Source organism: Vanellus vanellus (assembly GCF_965231255.1).
Source record: "Vanellus vanellus genome assembly, chromosome: Z".
NCBI lineage: Eukaryota > Metazoa > Chordata > Aves > Charadriiformes > Charadriidae > Vanellus > Vanellus vanellus.
Genome location: NC_138908.1, coordinates 83841730 through 83858609, shown reverse-complemented (window position 1 = coordinate 83858609; position 16880 = coordinate 83841730). Strand labels below are relative to the sequence as shown.

The 16880-nt window shown below is 45.8% G+C and overlaps 1 protein-coding gene across 1 annotated transcript in view; it reads right to left on the bottom strand.

The window, feature by feature from the left end:
• Nucleotides 1-16880, bottom strand: part of SETBP1 (SET binding protein 1) — a 268615-nt gene that overhangs the window by 141215 nt on the left and 110520 nt on the right. The window contains exon 4 of the mRNA XM_082497456.1: nt 4009-4080. Coding sequence (XP_082353582.1) covers nt 4009-4080 — 72 coding nt within the window. The remainder of the gene's footprint in view (nt 1-4008; nt 4081-16880) is intronic.

Below are 16880 nucleotides of genomic sequence, written 5' to 3'. Positions count from 1 at the left end.
TGAGTTGGCTGTATTTTGGCAATGGCACTGTCTCAGTGAACAGACAGCACCAAGGCTGCCATCCACCCTTTGCCATGCCTGCTTTTCCCAAAGAAAAGGTCATGGAGACTTGTGTCAGGTAGCTGGTGCCTCGTCCCAGCTCCTATTTGGTCACCTCTGTGGCCCTGGCAGCTGCAGCCAAAAGCACCATGTGGGCTCACAACCTCAATGTTTCACAGCGGCTCCCTGACTCAGGAGCTATAATGCCAGGAGGATGGCGGATGACTTCATGCCAGCAGAGTCTAATACCTATGATCCTATGATCTAGCGCAAAAGGCAGGAGGAGTGGGAAGCCCAGCAGGCACCTGATTGAAGATGCTGGGGGAGATAAGAGAAGACAGTGTCCTGCTGTGCATTTCCTCCACCTCCATAACCTTCTAATTTGCAAAGAGTTTCCATGGGGCTGTGGCAGCTATTGTTCTCCAGACCTGGTACATCAGCAGCCCCACTACACTGACAGCAGTTTGGGATTTGAACACCACCAGCCCTTCTCCCTCTTCCCATTGGGAAAATGAGCAGCTCATTTGGCTTGAAGAGGAAGTAAAACACGTACAACTCAGATACCCCTGTGTTAACGTGTACAGGGCTATGATATGTACTCCACAACCAGCATGGGCTGCCGGGGCATGTGCTCGTGCAAATTGCATTCACATCGGACTTCACAAACATGTGTCCTTCTTTCCTCCCAAAAGTGGCCCCAGCAGCCAGATCAAACTGGCACAACCATTACGGACGTGCAGAGACAGCAATTAATAAGAGTTCCTTTAAGCCCAGTTATCAAGGAGGCTGAAGATTCATATTGGACATTAACATAAAAAGGAGGTTAATTTAAACCCATAGCAAAGTTTAAGCGGTCACCCTGCACAGGCAGGTAGGTAAGATCAACGTAAACATTTTGAAACTCTTGTTTCAATTTGGCTCCATAAGAAGAGAAATAATATCAGGGATGTGCATTTTTTAAAACCTGCATTTTTTTCCTAAAAAGGGTTGAAATAGGTTTAAGCATCGCTGTTATTATCTCAAAAATGACACGAGGCATTTCCATGTGAATGTTTCTCTTCACAGCCAGATATCCATATTTCTGATATGCGTACGCTCGATTTGGGGACTGCAGCTCCTGTGCTGTCCAAAGACTCAGGGTCCATTTTGTGTAGCTCTTTCTGCCAAAATGAGGTTATTAGAAACGGGAAATATTGCAAGGTCACCCACAGCCTCGGTAAAAACAGGAGGGTAGGAGAATATGAGGGAGAAAACGTACGCTGTAATATCCAAGTGCAGTTGGCAAACTGGAACGTGTTTGGATTGCCTGTACCGGTATGTCATTCCCCTGTTGTCCAATTATTGTCCTGGCCCTGGTGATTAACCACCTGAATATACCGAAGAAGGATATTCACAGGAAGGATCTCATGATAAAAAGGCTATTCCTGGCCCTCTTTCCATCACATCATAATCTGTCCACTAATATGGCTTGAGATCTCAGCTGATCAAAAGGTCATAAGATGCTACCGCTAAGTATCACTCTGTCTCCGTTCAGCCGAAGGCATTTTTACTCCATGCAGCAGGAAGAGGAATGCAATAGCAAAGCCTTCAGATCTGTTTGTATAATAGATGAAGTCTTTGCTATGTGGCATTTATCTTCCTTCAGGGTGTGACACCTGATAAATAAATCTCTAGTTCCCAGTGAATTTAAACAAAACTAAAAGCAAATCCTATCTCTGCACACTGTGAATATGTAACTGCAGAGTATGTAAGGGCTTCCACTGTCCCACCATTTCCTTTGCTACAAAAGTGCTGACCATCCTCAAATTCTGCCAAAATCAAGGGACCCAAATCTTTGAGAACATTGCAAAGAGCATGCTGATAACATAGGAGGGACTGAAAGATACATCACTCGTTTAGACTAATGAAGTGGTAAAAAATTACTTCTTTTGTTTGTTTGTTTGTTTGTTTTTTTCTGCTAGGAAAAGGCAAAAACCAAAGAAATGGGGCTTATCAATAGAAATAATGGGGTGAAAATGGGGGGAGATCTAGTAAATGGGGTGATATGTTTCCCAGTGAATAACACTAGGGTGGACAATTTTCAAGCATCCTGGGATGAATAAAACACCAAACCACATCCTACCCAATACCACCACGTTGGCCAGTTGGTCACGGCTGTACTGCAAGGTACCAGCAGCAGTGGGTCCATCAGTCCTCCACTGTGCTCATCCCTGGATGCCAGCCATCGCCTCCAGCACTGACCGCAGCCGCTTCTCCGGCCATCCTGCAGCCAAGCAGCTCCACATGGGCAAAGCCATAGACGGCTGCCCAAAACCGCAGGGAGAGAGGGTACCACTGCCAACAACCACCTGCCACCTGAAGTCCTTGTCTAGCGGGTCTGCAGAGCTAGTTTCTATTAGCATTACCACTGGAAAAAGCACTGTTCTGCACCTCTCGGATACCTGAAGTGTTGTCACAACCGAATTAAAGCCCTCAGCATTTCCCAGACTATCCACCCGCTCCCTGGCTCTCCAGATGCAGAGCTCTACACCAGGGTAAACAGACAGTTTCTTTAACTGCAACTGGCAGTCATTTTGCTGCTCTCTGTGCTTTCAAAGCTGAGAGCCATCAAAGATTAGCAGAAAAAATCATGACTATTTTTCCCTAAGAAGCAGCAGTGGTAATAGGCTTCAGGAAAAATCCTCCTAAATGCGAGTGATAAGCGTAGACTGTGTGAAGGCTGACAGGTCTGATTATAATTATCACTGTGAGGGGACTGGCACTAACCTCCCTTCTGGAAGGCAATGACAATTCCTGGAAGGGAACATGCAAGTGAATTATCATAAACAAAATCATTGCAAGTGGAACTGTCTTTCACTGGGAAACTAAATAAGGCCCTGATTTGGGGGGAAAAAAAACCCAAAACCTTGAGCAGTTCATCCCCGTAGGAAGTGGCACTCAATCATGCTACAATCAGCTTAAGCTTTGCTGACTTCAGCGTGATGGGAGTAGAAGAATGAAGTGGGACACTTGAAGCACGGGTTGGAGTCATGCATGCAAGAGGTGTTTGGAAATAAGGGATATCTTCTGAAACCACACTTAAAGAACACGCTTTGCAATGCAACATGAATAGAGAGTCCCAGTGAGTGTGTTGGTCCAGACTGAGATAAATATTCAAAACCAAGACAAAAGTCAGGCAGCCTTGTACCCCCCTCCTCACAACCTAGCAGGAAGGAAGCCAAACAGAACCAACACAGAGCTCTTCAAATTGCATCTATACATTGACTGAAATACGAAAACATTAGTTTTTCAGCAGGGTTTTGAGGTAGATGTGGTAGGTAGTATTCCTCCAAGATCATCCTGCCCTAACTTGCTTTGTGCTTTCTTTGACAGCATTACATTTTTCTTCGGCTGCAGGTTGTTTGGCATTTCTCATTCTATTTCCATTGGAAACTCGGAAATAGAGAAACTTGGGCAATCTGGGATAAGAGCAGCAGTACAGTAGCTTTTTCTTCCTGAACAAAGGGAAACAGATATTATCTTCTTAATAGTGGGCTATAACCACAGAGGAGATGAAGAGGAGAGCCTCAGAGTCAAAGGCAGTTCTAGGAGTTTCATTCTCATTATATCTCAATGGAGTGAAGCAAATAAATTGCGCAAGGAGACATATGGAAGCTCACTACGCAAATGGCCTATTTAAGGCTCCTACTTCCTAATTAGGTCCTGGTGTCAGGAGGTTGGTAACAATTATTCACACATAGATCATTTGGATACAATACAAACTGTTCTAAAACCCAAACCATCATAATGGCATGCATTAAAAGGAAGCTCTATTTCGCTTGATCTTCTTAGACTTTTTCGCTTAGCACTTGGAATACCAGTTTTTGTGCTAAGCACATCCTAAATTTCATGTCTAACATCGCAATAAGGGGTTCGGAAGGGGAAAAGGAAGAAACAAAAACCTTCACAGTGATAACCTCTTGTTCTTACCTTGTTCACAGATTTCGTCACTGGACTCTGAACAGGGAACCCACACTCTCTTCCCAAATTCTTCATCTGACTCTGTGGCATTTCCCAGAGCAAAGAGAAAAGAAAGAACCTTGATTGTGGGAATGACCGTGCAGAAAATGGTCACAAGCATTCAAAGTCTCACTCTACCCTTTTGCCTTTCATTACATCTTTCTGCGTGCCCACCACCACCTGCCAGCTGGGGCCCTCTGATCACCCAGTGCTGGGGTTCACCCTCGGCCCTGCTTAGTTTTGGAAGGTCCCCCAAGCTTATCCTTAACCCACACAGATGGATCGGTTTCTCCTCCCAGGCAGCCCTGGTAAGTATATCAGCATCACAGGGCCATCATGGCTTTCCCTGGCACCCACAGGGTATGCGTTGAGCCGTGATGGCAGGGAGTGGAGCCATGGATCCCTATGACAACCCGTGTTGGAAAAGCTTGGGAAGAGCAGGAAGGTGTCACAGGATGCCAAACTGCCTGCTTTGTTTAGGAGTTAAAGTAGAGAGCCAAAGCCAAGGATTACCACATTGCAAAACCATTTAAAACAGGGTAAGTGCTTCTGATTCTACATCGTGACTGCGGCAAACCCACTCTACCCTGTGCTTCTGCATTTCTGGTATGAAAATGAGATCTTCCCCTTCCCTTCGTCCCCTCCTGCCTCCTCTTCCCTCCTTGTCCACCTCTCGAGCCTTTCACACAAAGGTGAAATATTTTACATCTTCACCTGTGGTGATGCAGATCAGAGAGTGTTTTCTTTGCTTTGCTTTTCCCTGATTTTGCCCAAGGCATCCTTTTAAGCAGCAGCCTGTGCAAAGATAATAGGTGGCACGATACTCTCTAACTGGAATCAGCAACAAATCAGCCATCTGCCACTCCAGGGGTCTGAGATTAACCCAGCTACTGGACCGTGACTCCAAAGCATTTGCACATTTAGATTACAGAAATGTGAGGTTAACAGCCTGAAAAAATAAAAGACTGGGAGTGGGGAAGGTGTGGGGAGAAGGGGTGAAAGATAGCCTTGGAAGAGTCCTCTGGATTAACCCTTCTAGACACAAGTCATCTCCTAACAACTCCAAACAGACAACGTTTCTCATTATAAAGTGTTAAAAGGATGAAGGATTTGAAGGAAGCAACTTGAGATTCATGAGACGTCATGTTTCAGGGAAATACGTGCACAGACACTTCTTTGATACAGGGAGAAATTAAGACATTCAGCTGCATTGTCAATGCCTTGCAATGCTCCTTGGGAAGTATGACCAAGCTGCCCAGATGGCTTACTTGAACCACCTGGACAGTGCAAGAGTAACATTTTTTCTCCCAAGATGGATAAGCTCCCTTACTCCTGAGCATTGTCAAGACACTGAGGAAAGAGATCTGTGTTCTTAAGAGATCGAGAAAGATATCTGTGTTCTGAGATATAAAGGAAGGTCTCTTCACTTACTGTCCTCAGTTCACCTTCCTGAAAAACAAACACCACATTGTTACTTTGCGCACATAGATGCTGTTGGTCCACATTAATATTTGACCGTACCTTCAGGATCCTCTCTATAAATCTGTTGGGAATTGTTATTTGGTAACTGAAGTATTAAGAGGTTTAAATCCATAGCAAGCTGGCTCCAAATCTAACACTGTGAGCCATGCTCTGTGCAGGTGCACGGCAGGTTAGGACAGCCGCCAGGGTCTCTTCTGCTCACTTTGATGTGGGCGTTAATCCTCAATCCTGGCACTTGCTTTTGTAGGTTACCATCCCATGGTCAGGGATCTCAGGTTAAAAAGAGAATGTTGTGGCCAGAGAAAGAGGTGCAGCTGCAGCCAAAACTGTCAGCAAGGACTTCTGGGAAATTCAGGCAAGGTCTGTGTGGTGTGTGTCCTCGATGGGGATGGTAGTTTAAATACATAACTCATCTCATTAAGCCCAAAGAGGCAACTGAAAAGCCAACAGCAAGCACATGTGTGCGTACAAACCCACATATTTTTATGCATATACTTTATTCATGAATCATAGAATAACAGGTTGGAAGGCACCTCAAGGATCATCTTGTCCAACCTTTCTTGGCAACATCACGGTCTAGAGAAGATGGCCTAGCACCCTGTTGTGCTGAATCTTAAAAGCGTCCCATGTTGGGGAATCCACCACTTCCCTGGGGGGATTATTTCAATGTCTGATTGGAATATGGCACGAAGAAAAGGTAGGATCAAGTGAAAGGTACAGTGTCACACAGACTACTCCAAGTTACTTGGCCAACACTTTTGTTGACATTTGCTGTGGTTTCTTCACTCTCCCCAAGGTTTCCTGGGCCAAGAACTACATCTCCCTCACTTGCAACAAATAAAAAAGAGAAGAGATTACAGCATCTCCCCTGTGCAAGCCCAAGTCGAACTGCAGGAACTACATGTTTCAAGGCACAGCTGAGTGGAGGAAAAGCAAGGGATCAGTCAGTGCAGACATCCTACTCCATACAAAACCTGCTAGTGTCACCTCAGAAATGAGTGCAAATCCTACCAGTGTTAATTTGAAACTGAGCTTTTGATCCTCCACAGAGGAAAGACCATTGATCTGCAAGGAGCTGCGAGAAGAGAGTGAGGAGAGAAGGCTGGATAACACCTTTAAGTCTCCCTAAATTCCCCACTATTTATCACAGTATTTCCAAGAAGCATTGCTTGGGCAGAATTAGGTGCTCCAAAACTAGGTCTACATATCTGAAACCAAAGGTGAGATTTGAAGTGGTTTGGATATATACTAGGGCACAGTCTTCAGGTGAGAGAGAGGTCAAGGAGATCATCCCACACCTGGGACTACAAACAACCCACAAGCTTCTGAGATGCAGTAAGTTAATAAGCCTCTGCCCGTGTTATAGAAAGGTCTCCTTGAACTTGACATGCTGGCTGTGTGGGTGCTAAAACTGCTCTTAAAACAGGGTCTGGACAATTTTCAAACCCAAAGGCAGGGGTTTTCTCTTTCTCCAGTCTCCAATTTCTGTCAAGCCAACCTAAAACTTCAGATCCAAATACCAGTGCGATCCAGAAAAGAGCACGTGTGTGGTGGGGGGAAAAAATCTTTGCATTCAGCTTCAACTACTGAACTACTACAAGAATGCTTGTGCTGGCAATAATTTTTAAAAAGGTTTTAAAAAACAAAACAAAGCAACAAAACAAAGCAAAATCCCATTAAAAAATAGAAAAAAGGTACTTTTATGTACTTTTTCCTAGCCTGTGAATGGATGGAAGAGGGGACCAATACAGGGTAAAACCTTTTCTTTCGGACAAAAATCACAGCAAAATTGCAGTCCATCCCTTGCAAATTGATCAACCTTGTGAACTGCTGCCGAAGCTTCAGTCCTATATAATTTTTTGTTTGTTTGTTTGTTTCTTTTCTCCAGGCAGGCTTTGCAGGAAGGGGCTTTTGCAATAAAGCACCACCACTGCATTAACCAGGCACTCAGCTGAACCACGTAGCCGCTTGGAAGTTGCCTCGTCCCCCAGCAAATGAGAAGCGGAAGGAAACACCGATGCAGGCGATGCTGCACCTTGCAGAGATTCGCGTGTCCTACAAGTAACCTTGCATCAGGATACAGAGCCATGAGAGCAGCCTTATGGGTACAGCGAGAGGAGGAGGAGGACAGCGAGGAGGAGGGGAAGGAGTGGCAATAGGAAAACAATCAGAAAACTCCCTGGGAATCAAGTCTTCTCTTCCTCCCTAGGAAGAAAATTAAAGAAATAAAAATCCCTCCCTGATACGGAGATGGCAGGAGGTGATGAGCACACTCGCTCTGTCTCTGCTTATAATCCTTTCCAGCGAGCATCCTAACAGACACACATGCGCTAGAATCCGGCCACGAGCAGAGCATTTCTGCCGGCCGCTTCCCACGCTGCACCATCCCCGGGGTGCAAGGGGCTGACCCCCTTCTTGCTCCCTCTCTATCCCAAGTCCCCAGCAAGGCTCCCCTCTTTCTCCCAGAACCCCTAAATATCACTGAGGAGTGGACGATGGGGGAGCAGAGGGTCACATTTAAAAGGCAAAGGGGAAGCGGAGAGGTGGGAGAACACCCCTGAGCCCAGCCGGCGGCACCGCGGCTGCAGCCATTCTCATTCCCGGCACGTTTCGCTGCTCTCCAGTGCAGCCCGGCTTCGAAATATTAGTGCGGCGCAGAGTGCCATTTTCGAGTCGCTGCAGCTCCTTCTTGGCACCGGTTCAGCTTTTTGTCTTGCCTTCTCCTCCGAGCGCCCAGCGGAGGGAGGAGGAAAGAAAGGAGGAAAAATAAAGCTCCACCGCTTCGCCGCCGGGGCTGTCAGCCTCCCCGCGGCACCCCGCACCCTCCCAGCCCACTCCCAACCGAACCCACTCGGCAAATATAAATCTCTTCCCACCTCCACAGCAGCCAGTTCACAGCCTCCCTCCTCCCCTCTCCCCCCCCCCCCCGGCCACCCTTTTTCATCCCTTTCTCCTTTGTACTCCTCTAAATTTTTCCAGCCAAGCGTTACAACCTTCCACCCCCACCCTTTCTCCTCCATCCCCAGCCCTTCCACCTCCTCCCCTCACATCGGCAAACGAAAATCGTGCCATGGTTTCCAATGCACTGGCATCTCCTCGCAGCGGAGAGCCACTGCACCCACCACACGCCTGCCAGGTCCAACCCAGCTCACAGCTGCCCACGCGCAGCCCAGCTGCGGCGCTCACGGGCGCACACGCGTGTGCGCACACACGTGTCACCGGGCAGGACACACTCCGTTTGCATCCCTTGGCATTGCTGTAAATACAAACTTCCTGCGAGCTTGCGTTTGGCAAGCGAATTCCTCCTCCTGCTTGTGGGGCCAGCAGAAAAACAGAGGCAGAATAACGAGGGAGACAAGGGAGGGAGGGTGTATTTTTTTTAAGCAACCCAAACATGGCACTGAGAGCTTCCACCAACAACTTCTCAGCCTGCTGTGCTGGCAACCAGCTGCTGGTTCCAGCCTGGCACCAGCTTTGATTTGTTTTTCTCTCCTCTTAAACGCCCTCCTCCCAAATAATTATTCCCTTCTTTTTTTTTTTTCTTTTTTTTTTTCTTCATTTTTTCCCTCAGCTTGTCCATAGAGGGATTCACTCGCACTCCCACCCACAAATCTGAAGCAGCACATGTGGAAGGAGCACCAAAGGGTGCGAAACATGATATAACACTCAATGGACCAAGAAGGGGGCAAAAAACCCAATATGTACACACAGCATATGTGCTCTTCTCTGAGGAAGAAGGAGAGAGTGAGAGATGCCCTAAAAGCAGACAACATGACCCTTGTGCATGCCATGATGTGCAAGCCCCAGCCCCCTCCATGAAGGAGGGAGGAGACAGGTTTGTTCGGGAGGTAGAGAAGAGGTTGAGGTAAAATGCGTGTTCTCCATGGAAAGGACCCAAGAGAGCCAAGTTTCAGCCAGTGGCGTGACTCCAATTAAACCAGAGTTTGAAACACTGACATCTGCGTGACAGAGATAAAGTGGTGTAAAATGGACCTCGTCTGGTGCCTGGAGGAAAGAGATTTGGAGAAAAAATATAATAATGCTGATGCTGGGGATGGCTTGGGAGGGACATGGAGGGAGGAGAGAAGATGCACTGAGGTGGCACGAGTGTATTACGCTGCAAGCCAGGCTGGACATTCAGAGCAGGGTATGGCCCCGTAAGCAGCCACTGGTGCCCAGGGTTTTTTTTACGAACCTGGTTGGACTGCTTTGCCCACTGAGACACATCAAGAGTCCTTGGAAGCCACGGGAGTTAGAGGGTGGTGAAACAGATGGGCACCCGGTGCCTCTGCTCCCCGTGGCAACGAGTCCCTTGGGATGCTCAGCAAAAGTGCCAGGAAAAGTCTGTTTTTTGCCGAACACACTCCGGCCACCCCAGGGAATAGCAGAGCAACCAGCTCAAAAGCAGGGTTGCAGAGACAGACCGGGAGACAGACAGACAGACAGCATGCTCGGGGTGGTACAGACAAAACAGCAGTGTCCTGAGCAGCTGCCTAATATGTATCTTGGCAAAATCTCTCCTGGCTGTGGATGAAGCAGAAATCACAGGCTGGAATCGTAAACGAGTCAGTTGGTCCGATTCTTGCTTCCCTGGCCTGCACGTATAACTCAGGAGGAAAGCAGAGGGCTGGATGACACCCTCTAGCTGCCAGGAGCCACATGGAGGAGCTGGTCCTTCAGCCGCCGCCAGCTGCTGCGTGTGGAGCAGCTGATGGGCAAGCACTGAAGTGGACTTAAAATAAGCAGATGCCCTGCTGTGACTGCACTCATTAAGGGACGTGTGTTTGCATACTTAAACCGAGCCTCGGGCCTGTGCCTTTAGGAGCACCTCTGCCACTGGGACGTGTTCCCTGCACAAGGTCCACGCTGGAGCTTTCTCCAGGCCACCACAGCACGGCTGGGACTGACTGGGTTGACCCACCAAACCCCCTCTTTTGAGTTGTGGTTTCACCGTCCCAGGCCCTTTGCATTAAGGATGTCATCCAGTCTTGGCAATGGTTCCTCCCAGCGTCTGCTTCCAAAGTCAGCCAGTGTCCATCCGAATCCTCCCTCCCAGCTGTTTTACACATCCGTTTTATCTCTTCATTATTCCTCAGGCTTAGGATGGGTTTCTGCCCTTCTCTCCGGCCTAAAAGCCAAGTACCAAGTGCTGGCATTTGGCAAGGCAAACTGGGTCCCTCACATGTGTCCATGGCAAAGCAGACCCTGAAAACCTCAGTTGGAGGGCACTGCAGAGAAGCATCCCCACCTGGAGCTACCTGCAGCTCACTGAAGTGACTCTTAGATAGAGGCGCTTTCAGATCCTTTGAGTAGAAAGGCGCTATAAATAAAAGATATTACAGACTAACAAGTTCTCAGTTGCAAACTGGAGTGGGAAAGAATATTTTAGCATCCTCTTTCTAAGCACATTAACTCTTGGCATACGTGGTCGTTCGGGTCTTCAGAGCTGCAAACTTCACACAGTACGCAGCACGTTGAGTCTACGCGCTCCATCTCCAGTTTTTACAGCTCTAAAATCCACACTGCCCCAATGCTCTATATCCCCAGTGCAGCAAGCATCCAAATATTGTGTCGTTTTGGGGGTTACGACAGAAAATATACACTCCGGGGTGATCTTTCCTGGGAAAAACTCAGCCTTCACCGCTGTAAGCTCGCGATAGACGGTACCTAAAGATTTTTATCAGCTGGCTTCTGATGCTTCCCTTCCCAGGGTGAGCAAGCACTTTGTATCAATCTGGCTTGCTTTAGTGCAGTGACCCAGCGCTGTGCTCCGCTGCTGAAAGTTCAGGTCCCAGCTGCGGGGCTAAACTCTTGCTGACACTGTGCTGATTTCTCCGTCTCTGTCACCCACGCTGCCAGGGATGGGGGGAGGAGGGGAGAATGTTGTTTTTTTTTTCCAGGCTGGAAAAGAAAGAAAACAATCGTGCAAAACATAGAGAAGATGTGGTGAAGGAGAAGGGGGAGGAAAGCGATCCTGATGTGTGCGGTGAGGTTGAGGAGAGGAAATCTTTCGGGCAGCACCGGACACTTCACTGCGTTCCTCTTTTTCTTCACCGAGGAGAAAATCTTGCTCAAGAGGCAATTAAAATGTTACCGGCAAGGAAGAGCTTTTAGGATGCCTCAAAGAACTTGTGTTCGTGCGCAAGTGCATGGGGAGAGACACAGAGGGGGAAGTCACTATTAGTGACGGGTGAACTACAAAAGGTTGGGTGGTTTGTTTTGGATAAAGATCCCCACATGCAGATGCTTATCTAAAGCCCTCAGTCTTCAGAGCAGGGCTGGGAATGTCTTAAGAACAGACCCTTCTTGCACGATTTCCAGTATCTTTCAGAACAGTCACCCATGCCAAAAATACCATGAAAACAGCTTTTTTCATTCTTCTTTTTTTTTTTTTTTTTTTTTTTTTTATGCAGTGTTTTTGCTCTTCTGCTTCTGGTTCCAAGCAAAACCTAAAACCGCAAAGTCTTTGACTTGAAGGTTGGACTGTGCTTATTTCGTTTCAAGCCATCCTGGTTCTCATGACAGCACACATACGAGGGAAATGAGGAAAAATGGTACTGTGATTATATGGAAAATTTTAAAAGAAAAGAAGACTCCCTAAAAATTGGCAGTAAAACAAGCTGGCTTCCCTAAGACAGGACTACAAGTCTTGATTTCTCCCACTTTAAGCAGACTTCTTATGTGTAAGCTGGCTATTCTTCCCATAGATAACATGCGAGATCACAACATTCCCAGTTCAAATGAGCCCGTTAGCCTTGGGTGGCTATTAGTCAGTAAATACTATTGAATCAATAAACAAAATAAGGACTTAGAAGAGAGTCTTGTTTCCCCACCCAATTTGGAAGCCCATCAGATCTGCAGCAGCCTTAATTTGACAGAGAAGAAAGAAAACAGTTAGAATGTGATCCGGTGCCCTCCAGTTTTCTTAAATCAGAGTGTAATTGAGGTAAAATAGCCCGGGGATGGTGCTGTTGGGATGAAAGCAGTATATTTTGCTTAAGTCCTCTGGACAAGCAGGGATGTTGCAGGGCTGGTTTTGATCTCTGGCTGGATTTACACCAGGATATCTTAAGCAATGTTGCTCAGTGCCTAAGGTAGATCAGAATCAGGCAAGTGTGCTTTTAAGGATGTTGCCAGATATCCTATGTCACTGGACTATTCACCTCAGGAAGGTTAAAAGTACACGCTACATGTAGTAAAGAATGAATGTTTTGCTGTTAAAGACCAGATGATGTTCTTCCTAAATGATTTCTTGTAGTCTTTTTTCCTGCCTTTCCTATTATTTGTGAATTACTCAAGCAATGATCTTCAGCTCATCCAAGTGGTTTGGAGACCAAGACTTGGGTCTTCAGCTGGCACAAATCAGGGTAACTTAATTCAAGTCAACAGAAGCAAGGGATGAAGTTAGTGGAAAAGGTGTGACTGAGAATTTTTACTACACAGGCTTCCAAAACGAGGGCACAGCCTTCTAGACAGCAGAGTACATACAGTCTAAGTATTTTCTCCTTGAAGGTGATGGCATTTCTTGTGGATGACCAAGACAGGTACAGGAGGCACAATTCCCCATTCGTGTCCAAATGTACGACTCGGAAGCGGCTCCATTGCCTGTCACATGCTGTGCTCTCTGGAACATCTGGTCATTGCGTCCTCCTAAATGCTGCAGGACGCTGATCATTTTTGTCAAAACTTGGCTCTTGTGCAGCTTCTTAGTTTAGATGGTGGGAGGGAGGGATGGGTTTAACTTTTGGCTTGAAAGAAGGAAAGTAAAAAATCTGGACCCTTTCAAGAGGGCTGAACAGTTGAGAAATCTGGCCCTCAGCTTTTTTGAAAAAGTGACCCAATCAATCTAGTTATTACACCATTCTCTTGCCTATGACTAACACATGGATTGATATTCACTTGCAGGAAATGCTGGCGAGAGATGGGGGTTCCCATTCACCCGTGCTGTTTACCGCTCCCCCGAGATCACAGGCTTCAGCGACGCTGGAGCAGACCGCTTCACAGGTGCACGGTTTATACGCCAAAACGGGCTGTAAATCAGAGCGGAGGAAGAAAGGGCTGGAACAACGCTTGTTTGTAGAAGCGACCATTGGAAAGGGGTGTTGACCGTGTTCATTTGACAGGTCTCATCTCCTAAGCCTATGCTTGCTCACATTGCACTGGAGAGACTGGGTACCGGGTCGGAAATCCAAGGAGTACGCTGATAATTTGCCGGAGATTACACAGGGGGTGAACTTGCCCCTTGTCTGCACTATTGGTTCAAAACCAGGAATTGTCATACCCTTTTGGACAGATGGCTGGTCCTATTACTTCTTATGTTAGGTTTCCCATTGAGGCTGAAAGCAAATCCATATTCAAGCTGAAAGTAAACAACCTGCGAATTCAAAAGGCGTTAACTCGAACTGCCAAAGCATTTGCGGCGTATGCTGCAGATGTCAAATAGACAGTTTCCCACAGCCCAGAGCCTAGACACATAACTAAGTTACACAGCAAAACCTTCCACCCAGCCCGAAAATCCATCCTCTGCAAAACTCGCTGGCGTTTTAAGGGCTGGAGCCTCAGCTGGAGTGAATTAATGTAGTCTCTGATTTGAATAGAGCTACGCCAATTTATACCAGATGAGGATTTCACCCTTTGGAAGCCAAGTGGGAAATGGCTATCCACTACTTTTTTAACAGTGTGGTTTGAGAAAAAAATAAAATGTGGTGTATTTTAAAGAGTGAAAGAGCACTAAGTTTCTTTCCATTTCTATAATTAATTTTTGAAGAAATCTATTACAGAGTTGGGTCTTAAAGAATCAGGCTTTGCAGAAAAATGTGTATAAATAACCCAACTTATAAATACAAACAACACAAATTACTCAACTTATTCCAATCCCTGATACCTTCCAAAATGCCAACAAAAAGTTAACTGGGAAACCAAGCATGACATTGCTGTGGTATTGCAGGAAATTCAGAAAGTGGAAAGGACTGAATAAACCAGTCTGCTTTTTCCTGCCAGCGCTGAATGAAAAGGACAAAACCCATGAAACTAAACCATACAAACAGAAAAAAACCCCTACCATATGCTTTGAAATACTCTGAACATTAGTATCATGGCGTGCTTCTCAGCCGTAAAGATGTGCACGATTGTTTTTCTAATATATTTTGGTGCAAATTGAACAGCACCACTGATACCATATTCTGTAAATTGGGATCCATTCCATTCAAAGCAATGTAAGCTCATGGTATACATTCAGGAATGGTTACCAAAATTAAGCCTATGATTTATACTTCAGTATAGGAGGCCCCACTGGCAGACTCGGATGTGACTTGATTTTCCCCAAAGTAAACCGGAAGTTCAATATTACATCAATAGAAACGCATGACGATTTTTAATATGATAGTAATGGGAAATCAAATTTTAAATTGTTTAACTTGAAGCCACTAGAAAATTCCCCTCCTCTTTCCTTCAGCCATCCTTATTTTCACTATACAGTTCAGTGTAAGCTGTCAATTAGTAATACTTCGTCTGTTTATAGAGACTTCCATCTGAGGATCTAGAAGCACTTTGCAAACACTAATGAATTAAGCTTCTTAACACCCCCTGTGAGACAGATACCACTATCTCATTTGCACAGCTCAGAGAAGAGGTGCAGGTTTACCGCAGTTCGGAGCCAGCCAGCGGTGGAGCTGGGAAGCCACTCTAGACCCTGAACCTCACCTTCAGCTCAATAACGCAAGGCTTTCGATGGATGCGGTGATGTGCCTGGTGACTTCGGAAGCTTATAATTATCTCTCAGGACGTCCTCCTGCCCTGCCCTGATGTCTGGCAGGCTGAAAACCTGGAGGGTTGAACTTCTACCCATAGGGAGAACTTAGGTCCCACTTACTGTTGGACAGAAACACCATGAATATGCCATTCATCCCCACCTGAAACAATCATTCACAAATCTGATCCTCTGACATTGCAAACAGGAGATAAAACTGGGAAGTCAGCTGTCCTTACTCGTGTATTAATAACATCACAAATCCCGGACAACACAAACACAGGTCCGGGAGGATTTCTTTCCTTTTCTTTGCATCATCAATTGCCCCTCTCTTTTTCTCATGTAGGGGAAAGGTAAAATATTCAAGCCTGCTTGCGAGTCACGATGACAAGAGTAACTTACAGGAATTTTAAAAAAAGCCTAAAGGTTTTGCTTCCAACGCTATCGGGAATGCTTAGATCCTAGGCAAGCCTTAGGACAAGACAGGCATTGGTGAGAAAAGTATTTTTTTCCAAAGCACAATCTCGTTAAGTTAAGAGCAGCCAATGTCTGGTACCTATTTGAAGCTTTTTTCCACGTAGCCCTTCTCCAAATGCATGGCAATCAGACAATTTCCATGATGATTCTTCTGTCTAAAAATACACACCTCCCCCGCTTTTCAATTTATCACTGAGCCTGTCAGCCTGTTTATTGTTGAAGTTTTGCCCATTTAATAGTGCACTTAGGAAGCTTAATACAAACATCGACCAATTCATCGCTGTCACAAAAAGAAAAGCCTTAGAAATCATTCATCTAAGCAGGAGTCAAGAGCAAGAGTCTCTTATTTAGAGATCGGTCAATAAGAAACAATGTTATGGAAGCTTTTCTAAACAGACGATATTTTTTTTTATTTTTTTTAAACACCTGTTTTCTTCCACAGATTGAAATTGAGGAGAACAGCAAGTAAAACATTTGGGTTTGCTTTCAAAATTTGTTGGTGACCTTAAATCCCAGAAATGGGGCACTGCAGAAGAGACGGGCATTTGACATACTCAGCGTGTTGATTTGTGAACTATTAGCAGATTGCTGTTTGCCTAAAAATATGTATTTGAAATTCTTTTCTAAAAACTCTTCTTGATCTCTTCCCAACTCATGAGCTGTTAAATGTTTGTATGACACAGCGATGTTTGTCTCCTGAACAGAGGGACATTACGATCCCTAGAAGCAGGTTTCCAGTGGGAATACTAAAGGCACTATTCAGGAATATTCTCCAGTATTTGCAGCCTCCACAAACACTGCCACTTGCAAACATGTTTGCTGGAATATTTGTCAAGAGCAAACACGACGGGATGGTGGAAGAAAGTGTACAAAGTCTAACCAAGCTTATAAAAACCCAACAGCTAATGAATACTTGTGGAAAAAGCCTTATGGCATTTCCTCAGCTATGGATGCTAATTAGGAAAGGCTATAAAGCTAAAACTCTTTTGTTGCCTATCTCTGTACTCCAGAATTGAAAGCCACTTCCACGGATTCTTTTATCATGTTCATCCCTGTTACATCTGTTGGATCCAGAAAGAGTTTTTAAAAATTTTTCTGTGTGTATCAAATGGGTGAGGTTACAAAAAACTGGACA